Source organism: Meriones unguiculatus, chromosome 6, assembly GCF_030254825.1.
Source record: "Meriones unguiculatus strain TT.TT164.6M chromosome 6, Bangor_MerUng_6.1, whole genome shotgun sequence".
Taxonomy (NCBI): domain Eukaryota; kingdom Metazoa; phylum Chordata; class Mammalia; order Rodentia; family Muridae; genus Meriones; species Meriones unguiculatus.
Window position 1 is genome coordinate 81,589,029 of NC_083354.1, and position 18,654 is coordinate 81,607,682.

The following is an 18,654-nucleotide window of genomic DNA, read 5'->3' on the forward strand; positions in this document are numbered from 1 at the left end:
TTTCTTCCCTCCTTGGGCGCACACCCAGGAACTCATGTGCTTTTAAAAATGGCACATGTTCTACCTCTGAGTTAGCCCAGCCTCAAAAAGCAGTTTTGCAAAGTCTTTTTAGAAAGGCAAATTAAGACTTTGGATACAAACTGACTATTAAAATAAATAGAAGAAAAGCCACAATTTCTTTCTCTGGGTCAAAATAATTTAAGTCTAAGGAAGGAAACCAACTCTTAAGTAAGGAGTAATTTTCACTTAGGAATTTATTATTTGCAGACATACCCTAAAAATCAGTGTCTTTTAGAACAGCCCAGCTTTTCAGTTACTGTAAGTTTATTTCAGACTTTACTAGTTTGTGTTGGTTTCTCTTTATTAACAATTTATTTCACATATACACGACTTTATGATGACATGAAAGCAACATGCACATAGAGACTATACTTTGATTTTTCTTTTTGGAAGCGGAGTCTTGCTCTATATCCTCGCTGTCCTCATACTATGTAACCCAGGCGGCCTGCTTCCCAAGTGCTGAGAATACAGGTGTGTGCCACCACGCCCAGTTTAAGTTTCTTCTCTTGAAAGATGTAAAGACACAATCTTTGATTTGTATATTTCATGGTGACTATCAAAATTATTAGTATTTTCAAGGACTAAACTTCTTTTAAAAACCAAACTTTAATTTTTATTTATGCTATAGAAATCATTTACTAATTTTTACAGTAAAAAAAATATCAATTTGGTTTGAAAAGAAATGGGAGATCTCTCTATACTGCTCAGGATGGCCTCCAATGCTGGACTCAACCATTGTCCTGTCTTAGTCTCCCAGATAGCTGCAACTACCGGTGTTTATGGATGTGGCTTTTTATTTGTCTGCATTCGTGGCTGACCCAGTACTATAGAAATAGTCCAGGCTAGCATCAAACTCAGCAATCCTCCTGCTTCAACTTCTCTAGTGCTGGAATTACAGGTGTATGCCACCATGGCTAGGTAGGCTAGATATTTTTATAGAAATCTCAAATGCAAATCATAATTGTACTTCAACAACAAACACATTATAATATAGGCATGGTTTGATTGTTACACTAACTCAAAACTTATTTGACTTAGCTTTATTTTTTGAGTCTCTTGCCAAAACCTGTCCTATTACCTCACTCTGTTTTCTCAAAATGTGGCTTTAGTGACAAAGAGAAGTCTACTTATAAACTATTGTAACAAGTAAATAAAAATGGCATGAAAAAAATCATTCAAGAGTCTAAAGGCATGAAAAAAATTAAGTGATATTTGATTTTTTCATCAGTAAGATGTCACAAACATTTACATAATCAAGTTACTAAAGACCTTTTTATCTTTTCTGTGGAAATAAATACATCTGCTTTTATCAAGACATGCTAAACGTTCTCATTCTCTCATGAATATCTATTCAGCATACTCTTCCCCTCCCCTGTTACTTCCTCTTTAGGCCCAGAAAATCCTCTTTCCTTTGGACCAGAAACTATACAAGTTCTTACATACTCCCAGACATGTTTGTCTGTAGAAATGTACTTTTGGAATTCTAACATACGTCATTAACCATCTAATTAATATTAGTTTTATCTTGAAGACACTTTGGATTCTATTTCCTTACAGTCTCCCCTGTTGAGAATATTGCAAGAATATGTACACATGCACTAACACTTAATGTAATGATACTATTGAATAATCTCAAGGTAAGTTACCTAGCTGTAGCAAACTTAAAAGAACTGTACACAATGAAAAACAGGATATATAAAAACTAAGGACCTGAGTTTGGTTCCCAGCATCCAGATGGTTCACAACCATCTTTAACTCCAGTTCTAGGATCTGCTGTCCTGTTCTAGCCTCTTTCAGAAATGCATGCACATGGTACACAGATATACATGTAGGTGAACACTCATACACATAAAAACAAATCTTAAGAAAAGGTCCAGTAAGAAAGAATAAAATACAAAGGAAATGCCCATTACTCTGGTTTTCTGTATCTTCGGCTAGTATCATTTTCCTTCGAGAGTTTAAAAACAACCGTGGTGTCTTTCAAAATTCTGGATGGACTGAAGCAATGATGTCATTTTTAGTTCATTGTCGTCTATGCTCTTCCCACTCCTGACAGCAAGCTCTTTAGCCACTGAGCCATTTCCCCAGCCTCTCCAGTTTGCTTTTTCTTGGCAGAGTATTACACTGCAGGCTGTGACAGCTTGGAATTTACTATGGCCTCAGATGTGCAGCAAGCTTCCTGCCTCAGCCTCCTAAGTCCTGGGTCTATGACTATGGGTTTGTGTTACATGTCCATATCACATGCTTTCACAAAATGTTTTGTATTTGCCTATCCTTATAGAATAAATGTCTTAAAAATAAATAATTGTAATTTGAAATTATAAAACTTTTAGACACTTCAAATATAGATTTAATGGATGTTGGAATTTTGTTGGGGTTTTGTTTTTCTTTTTGTTTTGAGGTGTCGTTAGGGAATCACCGTGATTTTTTTTTCTGCTTAATGCATATAATCACATTAACAGTTTTTTAAAAAATTTATTTATGATATACTTAAATATAATCTTTAACTAATTGCTAAAAATTTAATGAGGGCATAAAATCAGATAAATAGGCTATGGTTAGTAAGCCAGGAAATTATTTTGAATTTATGAGCCATGTATTCTATCACTGCCACTGTAGTAAGAAACCAGATAGAAAAGCATGGGTATATTCCAGTAAAGCTGTACTTATCTGAACACAGGGTGTTAGGACACAGGGTAGACTTTCCGATCCCTGCTTTAAGGGACAGTGTTCAATTAAGTTCTGCTATTGATGAAACAAACTAAGGTTAGATCAGTAACAATGAGATGATGTCACTCACATTTTGTTCACAAAGAAGTTTTAGATCATCTCTCTGAGGGGAACTCCCCACACCCCACTGTGTCTCTAGGTCATCAATCTGGCTTGGTGGGTGGTGCATTATTGGACGGATATCACCAGCAGCAGCTGGATCTACAGTCAACTCTTTCACCCTATAAACACACAAAAGTTATCTGAAATTATGAAAAACTCGTGCAGAGAAACAAGAAAATACCAATCTATTCAATACAAAAGCAATTCAATTAGCATAGTAAGATCGATGATGCCACTTTATAGGTCAATTTATCTGAAATCTGGATTTGTTTAATGCAAGTTTACTTAAGCAACTTTATTTTAAGTGTAATTATTGTTCATAATCAGGGAAACTTAGCAAAATATACAGATTAAATACTTCAAAGAAATAAACTATAATTATAGTTATATTTTATGATAGAAAAACTGTTAAGATCCATAAAGAAACCACTGCTGAAATCAGGGAAGTTTATATCCTATGAAGACTTCAGAAGTCATACCGCTTAGCTAAAATAGCCAAGTAAGAAATACTTTCACTTTGGTAAGTTATGACAGGGTCTCGCTTATATATCCCTGGATGGCCTGAAATTCAATTTACAGATCAGGGTGGCCTCAAACTTAATAGATCTGTTTGCCTCTACCTCTCAAGTGCTGGATTAATGGCTTGTACCGCCATGAGCAGGCCAGTCTTTTTTTACTTCTAAAGCCCAAAGATTATAATAATCTGTCATTTTTAAAAGCTGAAATTTTTACATAAGTTAACACACTTAAAAAAAAACTTTCTGAATCATAAAGATCATTATTTCCTTGCAAAGAAACTTTTTATCAAATAAGATAAATATCCAAAAGTGACATCATCTTTTAAAAAACAAAGATAAAAATGGAGCTTTAAATTCGAAATAAACCTTTAAAACAAATTAATAAAGGACATAAAAATGCAGATCATGCAGTACAACCACCACCTGCTAAATGAAGTGAAAATGAAAAATGGCTCAGAACAAAAGAAATAAATGAAATGTTTATACACAGCACAATTTAAAACAAGCTAATCAAAGAATCTTATGTACAGAATGAAGCAAGACCTGGTAATCGAAGGAGAAAAGTCGTCATAATCGTAAGAAGGAGAGAGGTCAGGGCGACTGCCACTGCCCTGGGAGAAGGGGATGTCTGAGGGGCTAATTCCAAACTCCTTTACTCTGCAGCACCAAAACAGTGACAGTTAAAAGACAGCAGTGCACTTAAGCGCTTACTCAGAAAAGAATACCCATACTGTCAGAAGAGAATTTTAGAAGATGATTAAGGTATTACTTAATAGGCTTCCAGGAAAACAACAACAACAACATCTTTCCTTTCTAGTTTACTTCCTCATTTTCTCAGAAATTTTCCTGGAAACTTCTCAAGATAATCACTTCGGAAAGCTCATTAACTACACAAATTGATAAATGTGAACTGTGAATATGGAAAGAAATTAACTTTGTCGCTCCTAGGCTTATTTCTTATATGCGTTAGTCTCCTCATTGAGAATCACCATTAGTATCAGCCACAAATTCTTCTCTCTTACATATGTATCTCTTGTACAAACCAAACTACTAAGTACAGTAATAATTTTCCTAAAATAACATTAAAAATAATAACTAAAAAAAAAAAAACAAAAAGCAAGCTTTCAACAACTACTCTGTTTCAAACCCTCTAACCTTTTCCTTTACCCAGAGGTCACAGCCTCTGCTTCAAAACAGTGTCATAAGCATTTAGTACAGCTTTTCTTCTTGAACAACCAGTCTTTTCTTATCCTTTCATTTCCTTCCTTCCTTCCCTCCCTCCCTCCTTCCTGCTTTCCTTCCTTTGTTTTTGAGGGTACCTGGAAACTTCTGTGTAGCTAATGATGACCTTAAACTCCTGATCCTCCCGCACCCACCTGACATGCTGGGACTACAGACAAGTGCCACATACCTGATAGTATATCTCAGTTTTATTAATTGATTGAGCTTTACTTGTCATTTTAATCATTTAACATCAATATGCATTGTTACAAACTATCCCTCAACTCCCATAAACACTTCTAAAATATATACTTTTGACTAAAATAAATTGAAAAATAATTTCCAAGTGCTAGCTATGCTCAATATTTTACAAAGACGGCTCCTCTCAGTTCTCAAAACAATCCTTGAAGGCAGAAATGGTCACTGCCCTCGACATTCTGAAGATGAGGAAAGCGGAGCACATTAAGGCTTCACTGTCATGAAGAAGAAAGGCAGGTGTTAGGCCTACTTTGTCCTAAAAACTAACACTCTTCCATCATGGTGCTGAGTCTTAAAAAGCAACACTTCTTCAAGAAGTGAACAATCTCTAGGCTGGGGCTGCAGCGCAATGATAGAGCACTTGTCTAGAATGGCCAAGGCCCTAGGGCAATCTTTAGTACCAAAGAATACAGTAAAAATCCTACATATCTAACCAGATATGGGGTGTACATCTCTATTCAAAAACTGGAAGGTCGAAGAAGATCAGGAATTTAAGGTCACCCTCAGATTCATAGTGAGCTGGAAAGCCAGTTTGGATTAGTATAATATTACATTTACCTCAAACTATTGGTCTATGTAGTCAAAATATAAAAAAACTTGTGATCTCAATCTATATAGTAGTTTCCGGAATCTTTATTGCCTCAAGTTTTAAGACAAGAATGGGTTTGTTTTAATTCTACAAGATATAACTGACTCTATAATAAGAATATACCCCAAAGTTACTCCCTACCCCTATGAGTAACTCTGATAAAATAAAGCATCTAAAAATGATTTTTTAAAACTCTTACATACTAAGAAAATTAATTGAAAGACAATATTAATGTCTGTGGCTAGAAGCTCATAATTCAAACTTTAGAAGTTACTTCAAACTGAACCTACTTAAAGCTATATTTTTAAGTAGCTATTGTATTTTGTATTTTAAGTAGCTATTATACTTTGTATTTTTATAGATGTTCTCCTCCATGGAATGAGAAGAGAAACCCAAGGCCTATTTCATACTTAGCAAACATGGACACTGAGCCACATCCCTGGGCCAATCAGCTAGTGCTTCCTAGCAAAGCTTACTATCATTTAAATCTCTTTGGCTGAAACAAAAGAAGCACAATATAAAATATTAAAAGAATAATCAAAACATAGCTAATAACATATACATGTATAGCTATAACAATTTTTTAAAAGGAAAACAAAATTATTTTACAGCAATCAGGCATTCATGCTCTCCAACAGCCTCCCTCAAAGTTCTGAAGGAACACACTAGAACTTTTATGGAAGCTGGTTAAGAGACTGCTTCAGACTCTTCTTTCATTCAACTAAAAAGATTGTTTTTGATAGGGTGGGTGGCCTTTAAAGATTGGATTTCTATCTATAGCCCTGGCTGAGAGATCCCTCTGCCTCTGTCTCCTGCATGCTGGGATTAAAGGCATATAGCACCACCACCCGGCTTCAATGAAGAGATTTTTAAATGATAGTAAACATGACAAGAATTAAATTACTTACTTGTTTTTAGGAACTTAAATCTAAAAAAAATTATTGTCATATAAATTATATATACATGTACCAGTGCATGCAGAGGTCAGAGGACAACTTTGCAGAACAAGTGCAACTCAGCTATAGCTTGTTTTTAGGTGCTTTTTTTGGGGGGGGGGGGGATAAGGGTTTGAGAGACAGTGTAGTGTATAGTCCTGGCTGTCATGGATCTAGTGATGTAGACCAGGCTGGCCTTGAATTCAAGAGATCCACCTGCCTCTGCCTCCTGGGTGCTGAGATTAAAGGTGTGCACTACCTCTGACTGGCCGGTTTAGGTAATCTTCTATGTATATGAATTTTATATTTTTAAAAAGATGATAAAAGAAGTCTCCACTTTGACTGAAATAAGAAAGAATATGGTTTTGAAAAAAACTAAGACAATCTCCACACTACAAGCGGGTTAAAGACTTTTATCTGTAGACTAAAATTGTTAAAAGTGTAACATGATAATAGACATTTAAAACTTCAATGGCAAAGAGTAGATCCAGGTGAGTTAGGAGGAGTGTGAGTTTCATCAAAATCCTGAACACATGCATCGAATTCTCAAATACAAATTTATGTTTAAACTTATGTAAATAATCACTCAAAACAAGAAGTGTGTGTGTGTGTGTGTATGTGTGTTGGCTCTACAAAATATGTCATCATAACTCAGAGTTCCAAGGGCATCCGTAACTATTCATGACTACAAGGCATAAACTCTTTTAGTTCTCAGTGTATTTTGTCCATATGTAACAACCCAGTTGTTAATTGAAGTTGGAAACATTACCGATCTGAGTAACATACCATCCACATACAGCAACAGAAAGAACTGTCATAACTTAAATGATGCGTGCATGTATGTGTGTATGTGTATTTATTGGAATATTACTGAAAATAATTCCAGCACAGAGTTGAACAATTTAAGAAATTAACTCCCTAATTTCCACTTTATCCTTAATATTACAAAATTTCCATCATTGAAATGTAGTAAATTATTATGAATCATAACTTGCTGAAATGGAAAAACATAACCATGTTCTAGAACAAAAAGGTCACTTCAATAAACATGTCAGTTTTATCTAATTATACAACATTTTTCTTAATCATTTTAACGAAACAATTCTAAATAATATCACCTTAAAGAACATGTAAAACTTTATTTTGAAAATTTAAAGAACAATGTGATAAAACTTGTCCTGTGGGGTTTTCTGTTTGCTTTGACACAGGATCTCATATTGGGGAACAGTGATCCTTCGGCCTCACTATAATCAAATGCTACGACAGGCATGTGCCACCACACTTGGTTTCCCTAGCAAACATAGAATTATACTTTATACTGCTCTAGTATATTAAATTTCAAAATTTAAAATGTAGGACTAGATTCATACCTATTTGCATATCTTAACGTATTAAGAGTATTTTCACAGGATGCCATCCCTGGAGAGATTGTGGCAATCTACAAAGGAGGGAAACAGAGATTAAAATCATAAATGATCAAGACAGCACATTAATAGCTCAGCAAGGTCTAATCTTACAATCTATTTTAAAATGCTCTATACTGGTATCTGACCTCTAAGGTCTATTACCTAGTACATGTGATCATTATAAAGCCTAGTTACAAACGTAAAAAATTCTCTGAAGGTACCAGAAAGTTATTAAAAATCCAGCAGACTGCCCTCCACCTATTTTTACTAGTACTAATGGACCAATTCTCTTCCATAGACAACGCCCCACTAAATCACACAGGACGACTGAAGTCACGTTAGAAACTACAGTGCCTGGTGAACGGCAGTTTGGGAGTGGGCAGCCTAGCAGCTGGGAGAGGTGAATGGTCCTGTAAGAAAAAAAGAGGAAGACGAAGGAGAAACTCAAATTGTACATACAATTTCACAAATCTCTGGTTGACTACCCAGCTTGCCATTCACAACAAACTGTAAGCAATGCCCTAAAGTACATGAAGAGACGCTTGCTGCCATCCCCACCGGAGAGTCAACACCTGTAAAGGAAGTACTCAGGAGAGTTCCACAGCATCACAGCTGCAACAGAATGCTTCCCACCAAACGGGCAGGGGCCACATCTTAAATATCACCTTCCAAAACACAAGAGTAACTAATTATAATTAGCAAAAATCTAAAACTCCATACATGTTTTCTGTGTATTCCTCTGGGATAAGAACAAAAGGGAAAACAACAACAGAAAGCCAACTTACCATGCAAGTACGAGAATTTTCACCTATGAACGAATCTCTCAACACCTGAGTGAGTTTACTTGCTCGGAAAGGAGTATGGGGTTTATTTCTACCTAAGGCTCTGATGCACTCCTAAAAATTAAGAACACGTTTCTTACCAATTAGGCTTTCTTACAGTGTCATTTTAAGCAACATTTTAAAGGTTTCTTATTTAACATCTAAGGACTAATAAGCTCTGAAAATTTTAAGTTTTTCATAAATTTATTTATGATTTCATAAATATTAATTCAAGAAAATTAGTAACAACAAAAGCACTCCTTACTTACTCTAAAACAACAAAAATCTGAAAATATGACCAGTGCTCAAAAGTTCAGGCAACATCAAAGCTGTAAAGAATTTGAGATTCTAAAATAGAATCCCAGAAGCTACAGCTGCTTTAGTTTAAGCCTTCCAATTTCTGATTTTTCTAGTAATGGGAAAAATATAGTAATCCTTTAAATTATCTTGACTCAACTTCTGTTTCTCTTTCTAAATAGTATTGTTTTGTTTTGTTTTTTTTTTTGGCCTTCTTTGTCCCCTTCAAGGTCATGGTAAAGACTGAAGAGGCTAACACAGCCAGGTAAAGGAGTTCTCCAAAAAACCCAGAAAGGAGACTGTACACCTCCTCTTTGGATCCTGTCTGGAGTCATAGATGGAAAAAAATTTTTCTTAGCTCAGTTCCCTAGTTCTTTGCCTGCCCAAGAAAGCCAGGCTGATTATGGCTCTTTTAGATTCTAGCCAAGCAGCCTCAGAATTGGCCTGCCACTTTGTTTCCTTTAACTTGTTTTAAAACAATGAAAAATATGTACATGGAAAAATTCTACATACATACAAGAAAATCTGTAACTTCAAATATGACAATGAAAGTTTATAAACCTCTTTTATAAGGTGAAACGGTTTTTACAACTGAGCAAGCAAACATAAGATAAGAAGTAAGAGACCTTTCATAATTAAGCACATCTTGCTTACCTTGAGTGCTAAAAGGCTTTTGTTAATTTCAGCACCTTCAAGCCTGGTTTGCCTGTCTGCACTAGATGTATCAGCTCCTCTTTCATTCCCAGCCAGGTCAATAAGAGAAAATTTGCCATGTAGTTTCCCCTTCCTTCTAAGAATAATCTGAAAGACTGCATGACTCCGAGATGAATGTGCATTTGCAGATGTTTGACCAGATGTTCTACAATGTGATTAAGGACATATCGACACATTAAAACTTCTGTTTATGTCAACCATATTATTTCCATTTAACATCTTGGTTTTTCTACACACACAGGATCTAAAACATAAGCTTCCCTTAGACTTACCTGCAACTGTTGCCTATGTCAATGAGTTTCAGTACATCTTCCACACATTTGACCTCCCGTTCCTGTAATCCTACCACTTGCACCTGCTGTTTTCCATCTTCTAGTACTCTTAATTTTGTTTTCCTATTTAATAAATCAAACACCTATAGAAAATGATATTCAAATTAGAAAACTAGCTTTAAAAAAAAATCAGGTCTACAAGAGTCTAAAAATAAGACTTATTTTCAAAACATTACTCAACATTGAAAGCTTGAAGACATCAACTATTATATTTACAAGCACATAAATCTTGCAATAGCAGGGGTCATAAACAAAGAAATAAACTGCATTTCACCAACTGTATACTTAAAATGGCTAACATTTATATAATGCATATACACATGTTAAAATACATATTATATAACATATTAAAATACATATTATATAACACACACACACACACACATATATATATATGAAACCACAATCTTTTTAAAAAGGCCGAGGTTGGAAGACAATTCAATCGGTAAAGTGTTTGCTAAGCAAGTACAAGGACCTGAGCCTGAGCCCCCTGAGGGGAGGGGATCAATGGCCAGCTAATCTACCCCAATCACCCAGCCACAGGCCACAGTCAAAGTCCCTGACTCAAATATACAAGATGAACAGCTCCTGAGAAACAGCCCGAGGCTGACTGCTGGCCTCTACGTGTACACGTGTACATGCACACATGCCCACCCACACACGTGTACCTACATACATGTGTTCCCATACCTACTCCCACACACAAAAGAAAACCAGAACTTCCCACATACCTTTCCACTATAAATTTCAAAAAATGTTGCATATACTTGAAGTTCTAGTTTCTTATAGTTTGGCTTCTTCAGCATTAAAAAGACATCTCGAGCTGACAAAAATTTCACATACGAAATTTGTTAAGAAACAACAAAATTTTAAAGTATCCTTTCTATTTTCAGAAGAATCAGTTAACATTAGGTTAATAGTGTCAATAAAAATAATATTAAAAAAGCTATTTTTTCACATTCCATGACAGGATGCTACTCTTTATCCTTAAAAGGGGCTCAACATGTAGCTCAGTTGTATGCACAAAGACCAGCGTCCAGTCTGCAGCACTGAATAACCAGGCATAGTGGTGCACCGCTATAATCCCAGCACTCAGATGGTAGAGGCAGGAGCAGAAATTCAAGGTTATCCTCAGCTATACAGGAAGACTGAGGTCAGCTTGGAACACATGAGCCCCTATCTCCAAAGTGTTCTGTGTGTGTGTGTGGGGGGGGGGGTGATCTAGTAACAATTAGCCATTGCATAATTTATAGAAATATTAACAGTATGCCACATTACAAGCACCCAAATATATCGACTATTTTGTCACCAAGAACTTAATCTCACATTTCGTTTAGGACTTTTTTCTTTTTTGAGACAGGGTCTCATAGAGCCAAGGCTGGCCTCAAATTTGCTATATAGCTGACAATGACGATGAACCGAGACAATCTTGCCTCCACCTCCTAAGTGCTAGGATCACAGGTATGTGCCTCCATGTCTGACCATGGTCTCACATTTCTTTTCAAGTCTGAAAATGTACATTTGATCTAATACACTGTGTAGAGCTGGACAATAAAAATGGATAAGAAAAAGCCTTATTCAAACAGACCTGAATAATATTTAAGGATATCATAAACTATGTACAAGACACTTACCGGCTAATGCATAAATTCCCTTAGAGCAATCCTGGTTCTTTCCTGAAAAGTCACCACCCATAGTCTAAATTTAGAAAGAAAATAAAGAGTAATAGACATTATTCAGAAGTCAATTTGAGAATTTAGGTCTTGGGGTTAGTGTGGTAACTCAACCCATAAAGGGCTCACCACACAAATGAGGACTTAAGTAAAATAATCCAAGCAAAGTTATGATCCCGGAGTTGGGATGGTGGAGGTTAACAGACGCCCAGGGCTTCCTGGACAGTCAACCTTAGCTTATGTGGTAGTTCTAGGCCAATGGGAAACATTATCTCATAAAAGCAAAGTGGATGGTATCAGAACAGTGACATCATGTTCACATGCACACAACCCAAAAGAATTTAGGCCTCATTACTTACGTGAGTTTTTCCACTTCCAGTCTGCCCATAAGCAAAGCATGTAGCCATGCCTCTTTCAAATATCGTTTCCACTAGTGGTCTTGCAGTGAATCTTAAAAGAAAAATGAAAAAGTGTGTCACAAATCTTTAAGTTAGACAAGCAACCAAAGTAATTCCTAGTATTATAAGGTGTATTTAATTAACAAAGAATAGCAGGATTTTAAACAAACCATTAGTTTCAAAAACTGAAATATTAGGTTGGTTTAAAAAAAAAAACTGTTGCTTTGAAACATGAATATTAAACAACAAAATACTTCATACAGCTTTGCTAGATTTTTTTTTCAATGCAAACCTGAAGAAAGCACACAATAACAAGGGCAGGAAAAAGTTCTAGTCTAATGGAACTATGAATAAATCTGAAGACCAGGTCAACAAACAAACAAACAAACAAACGTGATTTCCTCAGTCCATACAGGTAAAGTCAAGTATAAGGGTTGTATATTGATGAAGTTAAATATAAATCCAGGGTGAAGCCCAAAGTGTTTATTAAATCTACCATACAAAAATACCTGAATCAGAACTTGAATGCTATTATAAAAACCAGACTTATACTTTATGAAATGGGGAGGGAAAGAAAAATTGTTTGAAGAAAGCTAAAAAACAATTACCAGTTACAATTCCAATTCCCATTTTAAATAGATACTTTAATGTGTAACTAACTTAAGAGTATTCCAATGTTCTTTAATTTTTCTCCCAGTTTACTGACCTAAGATTAACGAAGATGATCTAACAATATTTCACTGGTAACATTTCCAATTCTTATTAACCAATTTTCTGTGTTCTGGGAATTTTTATAAAATGAAACTAGGAAATGAACCACAACATCCAAATAAATGCAAAGACATTCTACATGGAATACTGTATGAGTGCTGTAAAAATCTGTTACAACTATTAGAAACAAGTATGTTTTAAAAATATAACAAAATCCACATAACAAAAATTTAGACTATCTAATATGGGCAAGTCTAACATCTATAAATTGAATGTAAACTGAAAATTTTATGTACTAAAATGACCATCAAACTTTAAGATGATAAAAAATTAGGCAAATTTCAGTAGATTTACAGAGGGATTTTAACTTTTATTTCAAAACACATGCTAGGTAAAGATTTGCACTAATTAATAATTAATGCATAACAAGTATTTCAGATTTACTAGTACAAATATTAAAATGGAAAAAACTCATGTTTTCTACGCACCACATCCCAATACTTGTTAGTTTTCCCCTGAAGTTTTCCTTTCCTTTAACTTCATGTATTTTGCCTACAGGATGTCTGTATGCCACCTGAGATTGGAGTTACAAGGTGGCTGTGAGTCATCACATGGGTGCTGGAAAATTACACTAGGGCTTCTGGAAGAACAGCTAGTATTCTCAATGCTGAACCATCTCTTCAATACCTCTCAGAAACATCTTATTCATATGTGTTAATTAGCTATCAATTAACATAAATCTAATTTTTGCTTTTCTGAAACAAGGTCTCTCTATATAGTCCTGGAGCTTGCAATATAGAACAGGCCAGCCTCAAACTCACACAGAAATCCTCGGGCCACTGCTTCCTCAGTGCTGCCACACCCAGAAAAAAACACCTAACTTCTTGTAGTAGTAAGTAGATTACATGTTAAAACTCAAGGCGTAGATTACATTTTCTTCACTCACTGTCAGCATGAGAAAGCACACTGCACCCTGGAGAGTTGTACTAAGAACAGCACTAAGTTGTCAAGGTATAGATATAAGGAGATAACTTTACTTTACAACAAATCCACTTACCTGTAAACCATTTCATTAGGAGCTGAGTCATCAAAGGCATAATCAAAACGAAATGTCTGATTCTCTAAGTACCTTGTCAAGTCTACTTTCTGCTTGGGCTCATGCACCATCACAACATCTTTACTAGGGATTGTGATTACATCAAGATCTTTCATCTGAGTTTCTAAAAGGACAAACAGAATCAGTGTCTAGTAATTTTCACATGTTTTACCATGCCTGATTTCTAAATTCAATTCTCTACAAAGCATCATACCTTTTTTATTGAGTGGTCGTTTTCTTACACAAACACATATCCTATGTTCATCAATCTAGGAATAAAAAACATATTACTTCCCTGACTTATAAGTAATATGATCAACAATAAAAAAACTGTTTCTTAGAAATTTTTAACATAAATATGGTGGTTAAGCTTTCAGAAACAAATTAGCATTGCATAATTTTTAATAGTTCTGAGTACCGTAGAAACGTTTTGATAAACCACTACTTGACTAAATTTTCAGAAGCACTACTATTCTAAGCATTGAGTTCTTGTTAAGAAGGTAACTTCTTTTCATTTCAGGATGTGTTGTATACAAGTGAACATTTCTAATCTACTAATTGGCATCTTTTCATGTTGACTGCTGGTAAAGTTGGTAGCAAAGAACAGTAACATGCCAACAAAAAAACCCAAACCAACCCCCCCCCCAGAATTCTTATAATTACAGAGCAAACAACTACAACCATTTTATGAATGGCAAATCTTATGTAAAAATTTAAAGATAAAACTTACATGCAACATACGCTTTATAGAAATAAATAATTTCCTACCGTAAGTCCTACTTGAGAGTTTGACAAATTCCCTGATCTAAAACATGAGCTCAGAAAAAGATCTGGCAGTGTAGCGAGGCCGAATGTATATGGGAATACAAGCTTATGGATAAGAAATCTATTAGGACCTCTTACACACCGCCTAACACAAACATTTTGGGCAACGAAACTTTCTATATATATATTGTCAGATTATTTTTCCTTGAAAAAGTATTTTCATTCTACAGCAGATAATGAAACTACAGAATATTTTTCAGCAATGGAAATCTTGTCTATTACAGCCCTTAAGAACCATTATTACTGCTAAAGCCAGAGTAATGTGCATTTAAAAATAACAAACTACTTAATAGTAAAGTAGAATGATGGTGGGATATACTCCAAACCAAAGTTACAATAAAGTTGGAACTAAGATCAAAGTCTATGTGAAGGTCAAAATAAAAACTAGGTCTCCTTATGCTACTCACTGGCTGATATGCAGCCAGTCTGAAGACAAGGAGGCTTTGCCTGCAAACAGCAGCTGTGCGGGTATCACCTCTAACATTAAAACTATGGAAGATGAACAAAAAAGTAGATGAATTATGATTTTCCTCAAAATACAGAAACTAAACCTTATAAGGAAAGACAAAACCAAACAGGTAAATAAAATATATAATTAGTAAGTATGTTTTTATTTACAGTATGACATCTTCAGAGTCTTAAGTCACAAAGGATCTTACAGGATCAGCTGTTGTTAGGGGTCTGTAATCCAAGCTTCCTCTGAAGTCTCTGATCATACACATAATTTCATAATTTGGATTTGTAGCATCCACATCCTATTAGAAAACAGGATTCAACACTTATTATACTTATAGTTACACTATATATGTTACATATAGTTTGAAAATTGCAATTCAGACACTCATTTGTTAACCTAACTCAACTTAAAACTATGATATAATTTCCAAGTTTAGGTTAATATGTTCAGAATCACTTTCACATAAATAACACAATTATGTGTACTCCAAAGTTTCCTCACTGACACTACCCTTTAACTGTTTAAATAAAAAAATCTATAATACGTTTACTTTAAATGTCAGGAAACGCAGGAAGAACAGAGCACTAAAAAAAAGCCTAGAAAGACTAAAACTGGGGAAATGCATTTTATGATCAACTCTTACAGCTACTTCATGTAGTGCTTCACTACCCCATCATCTTTGCGCAAACTGCCAAGAGGCTCCTGCAGTCACATCTATGGTGAGCCTCCTTCTTTCCCTACCCTGCCCATCACTACTGTTTTTCCCAAAGCACTAACATGTACGTTTTTTCTGCCCACGCCCGTTCTATTGTCACATTATTCTTTTAAAAAGTCTGGTCTGCAATTGTAGGCTGCTTCGTTACACATGAAGGCCTTGTTTTTATTTTATATGGATTCATTTATATTTATTCCCCTCTCTGTTAACTCTAAGATAGCCAAGATGTAACAAAACAACCAAAAAGCAATACAACACAGAATAGAAGATAATTTGTTATCTTATAGCTAATGTTAGTTGATAATTTGTTTGTTGCACAAAGATCATTTGTTTGCTTTTTGGTTTTTTGGAGTGAGGGTTTCATGCAGTCCAGGCCGACCTTTAACTTTTGCCTTTTGCCTAACTTCCCAGGTGCTTGCTGAGAGGTAGGCCAAGCAGCTCAAAACCAAGACAATACTTGAAAAAAAAAAAAAAACTTTAAAAAATATATCTAAGTACTGATTTCTGACTACAATTCATTTTAAAGTCAACATTGGCAAGGTTCTAGTTTTGCAAGAAAGAAGAGCTCGCTGGGACATTTAAGTATTACAAAGTACACCCAGGAAACACTAGATGGCGTTTATGCCACATGTCAGTAAATTTATTCTGCACACTCTTCCTTTTTCATTTTCCCTGGTGTCAGTCTCAGGTAACCTAAGTTGCTTTCAAACTCGCTAAGTAGCTGCAAGGAGGTCTTGGACTTCTGATCCTCCTTTTACCAATTCAAGTGCTGGGATACAGACTTTGGACCATGAAGCCTAGTTTTGTATTATTTATTTCAAGTCGATATTCTAGCGTAACTTTCAGGTATAACTAATTTACTGAGGTTGAATACCGTATTAGGTTTATAATTATACAATAAAACATATGAACTGTAGGATTAACAAGAAGGTACTTGAAGACACTACTAAAAAACAGGTGTTTTACTGCAGGGAAACAATTCTAAGATTAAAGAGACACAACACAATGAATGAGATACAGGTTAATAACAAAATTTCTAGTATGTAAAGATGTTCCACTATTACTAAAGATTTGCTACATTCTGATGAGAATAAAAGAGCAACACAACAGAGACGCAATCTCTGTATCTACAATAAGTCAAAATACAAAATTATTTCTCCCATTTCACCATAACTCGTTGAACCAAGCCACGTCAAAACACCAATAACTTTAAATTTTACTTTCAAAAACAACAAATTTTAAGGTTAACATGTAACACTAAACGATAGTAAGTGATTGCAATAAAGAAACTGTAGCAGTGATTTGTTTTCTCAAGAACTTTATATTATTTTTATATACCAATTTAAGAAATTCCTTAAACTTCTTTTAAAATCAAGTACTTTCACTGATATAACATAACCTTTTTGTAGAACAATAAACAATTATGAATTTAGGTTACAAACCTGCGCTCTTTTTTCTCTAAGTTCTTGCTGTTGCAATCTCCTTTTTTCTCGTTTTTCTTGCAATTTTTCTACTTCTTTCACACAATTAGATTTTCTACGTGCTAAAAGAAAAATAATGAGCTGCAGAAGCAGTTTTCTTTTTATCGAATTACATTTAATGTGTAGAAATTTTATGAATAATTTTAGCACACACACGAAGAAATGTTCACAGTGATGAAGCATGCCAGTTGTATCTAGGTGAACTTCATTCATGAGCTGCTTTAACAATAGGACAAGGACATTATACAGATGAGTCAAGGGAATGACTCCAACACAATGATACACGTCATCTCTTGGTTTAGAATCACAGACCTTTGAATTGAAAATATCAAGAAGTTTAACTTTCTTCTAAAAATTAAAAAAAAAAAAAACCTTGCCAGAATTTTTAATTCAAAACAATTAAACCATCATTATAAATTCACACTAAATTTTATGTCTATCCAATTAACAGGCTAAGGTACTAAATATAAATTTTATCTGTTGGCAAAATGAAATCTTTAGCCAAGTTTGTTTTGAATTGCTTACGATTTAGGAACTTGTAAGGCTGACCAAGAGAGACTATATGTTTGCCTAAAGTGACTGAGTCCTTGATACAGTATTTACATACAAGGAGGTCCAAACTCCTTTTTTGCAGCTTGAACTGGAGATATATCTGAAACGCTACCATTCTGTTGTGCAGAAGACGACTGTTCAGGAAGCTGACTAGGCCGTGCGCGTGCTGAGCCAACCACTAGAAAACAAATTTAATTAAGGAAAGTATTAAAAGCTAACCATGGTAAAAGAAAAAGACATCCCCATGTCAAATCTGATACGTAAATATTGCACTAATGCCAGGCACAATGGCTCGTACCTACAAATCTCTTCGTAGGCTTAGGCAGGACTATCAATACATATTTGAGGGAAAGCTAGGGAATAATGAGAACGCCTCAAAAAAATTCAATAAATGTTAGTGTCAGTAGCCAATGCCTTTAATCCCAGGACGTAGGAGACAGAGCCAAGCGGATCTCTGTGAGTTCAAACCAAGGCCAGCCTGGTCTATACCGCAAGTTCCAGGACAGCCAGGACTACACAGAGAAACCCTGCCACAAATAACAATAATAATTAATAAATCAAGAAATAAATTAAATTTAGCAAACTACCAAACTATTCTATAAGTGGTCTATAAGCTACTAAAAGTGATCAAACTACTCAATAAATTGACACAACTAAAAGATATTTTTAAAGTAGTATTTAAATCAAGAAAGAGGCAGGCAGATCTCTGAGTTTGTGGCTAGCACAGATTTCATAGTAAGTTACAAATAACGGGGAGACCTAG

The 18,654-nt window shown here is 35.0% G+C and overlaps 1 protein-coding gene and 1 non-coding gene across 8 annotated transcripts in view; one reads left to right on the forward strand and one right to left on the reverse strand.

The window, feature by feature from the left end:
- Positions 1-18,654, reverse strand: part of Kif2a (kinesin family member 2A) — a 53,918-nt gene that overhangs the window by 4,655 nt on the left and 30,609 nt on the right. For 2 of the 7 annotated variants that reach the window (XM_060385694.1, XM_021661202.2), the window contains 14 exons: positions 18,004-18,069; positions 17,301-17,401; positions 15,346-15,441; positions 14,076-14,130; positions 13,823-13,985; positions 12,016-12,106; positions 11,618-11,681; positions 10,715-10,806; positions 9,924-10,066; positions 9,592-9,796; positions 8,605-8,715; positions 7,784-7,851; positions 3,954-4,067; positions 2,861-3,011 (listed from right to left, as the gene is read on the reverse strand). In XM_060385694.1, the coding sequence (XP_060241677.1) occupies positions 2,861-3,011; positions 3,954-4,067; positions 7,784-7,851; positions 8,605-8,715; positions 9,592-9,796; positions 9,924-10,066; positions 10,715-10,806; positions 11,618-11,681; positions 12,016-12,106; positions 13,823-13,985; positions 14,076-14,130; positions 15,346-15,441; positions 17,301-17,401; positions 18,004-18,069 (1,520 nt within the window). Of the gene's footprint in view, positions 1-2,860; positions 3,012-3,953; positions 4,068-7,783; positions 7,852-8,604; positions 8,716-9,591; positions 9,797-9,923; positions 10,067-10,714; positions 10,807-11,617; positions 11,682-12,015; positions 12,107-13,822; positions 13,986-14,075; positions 14,131-15,345; positions 15,442-17,300; positions 17,402-17,946; positions 18,070-18,654 lie in introns of all 7 variants that reach the window. The other 5 variants (XM_060385693.1, XM_021661201.2, XM_060385695.1 and 2 more) reach the window with 3 other exon arrangements.
- Positions 9,154-9,276, forward strand: LOC132655015 (small nucleolar RNA SNORA26). The gene has a single exon (XR_009592599.1). It is a non-coding gene; the product is annotated as a small nucleolar RNA SNORA26 (small nucleolar RNA).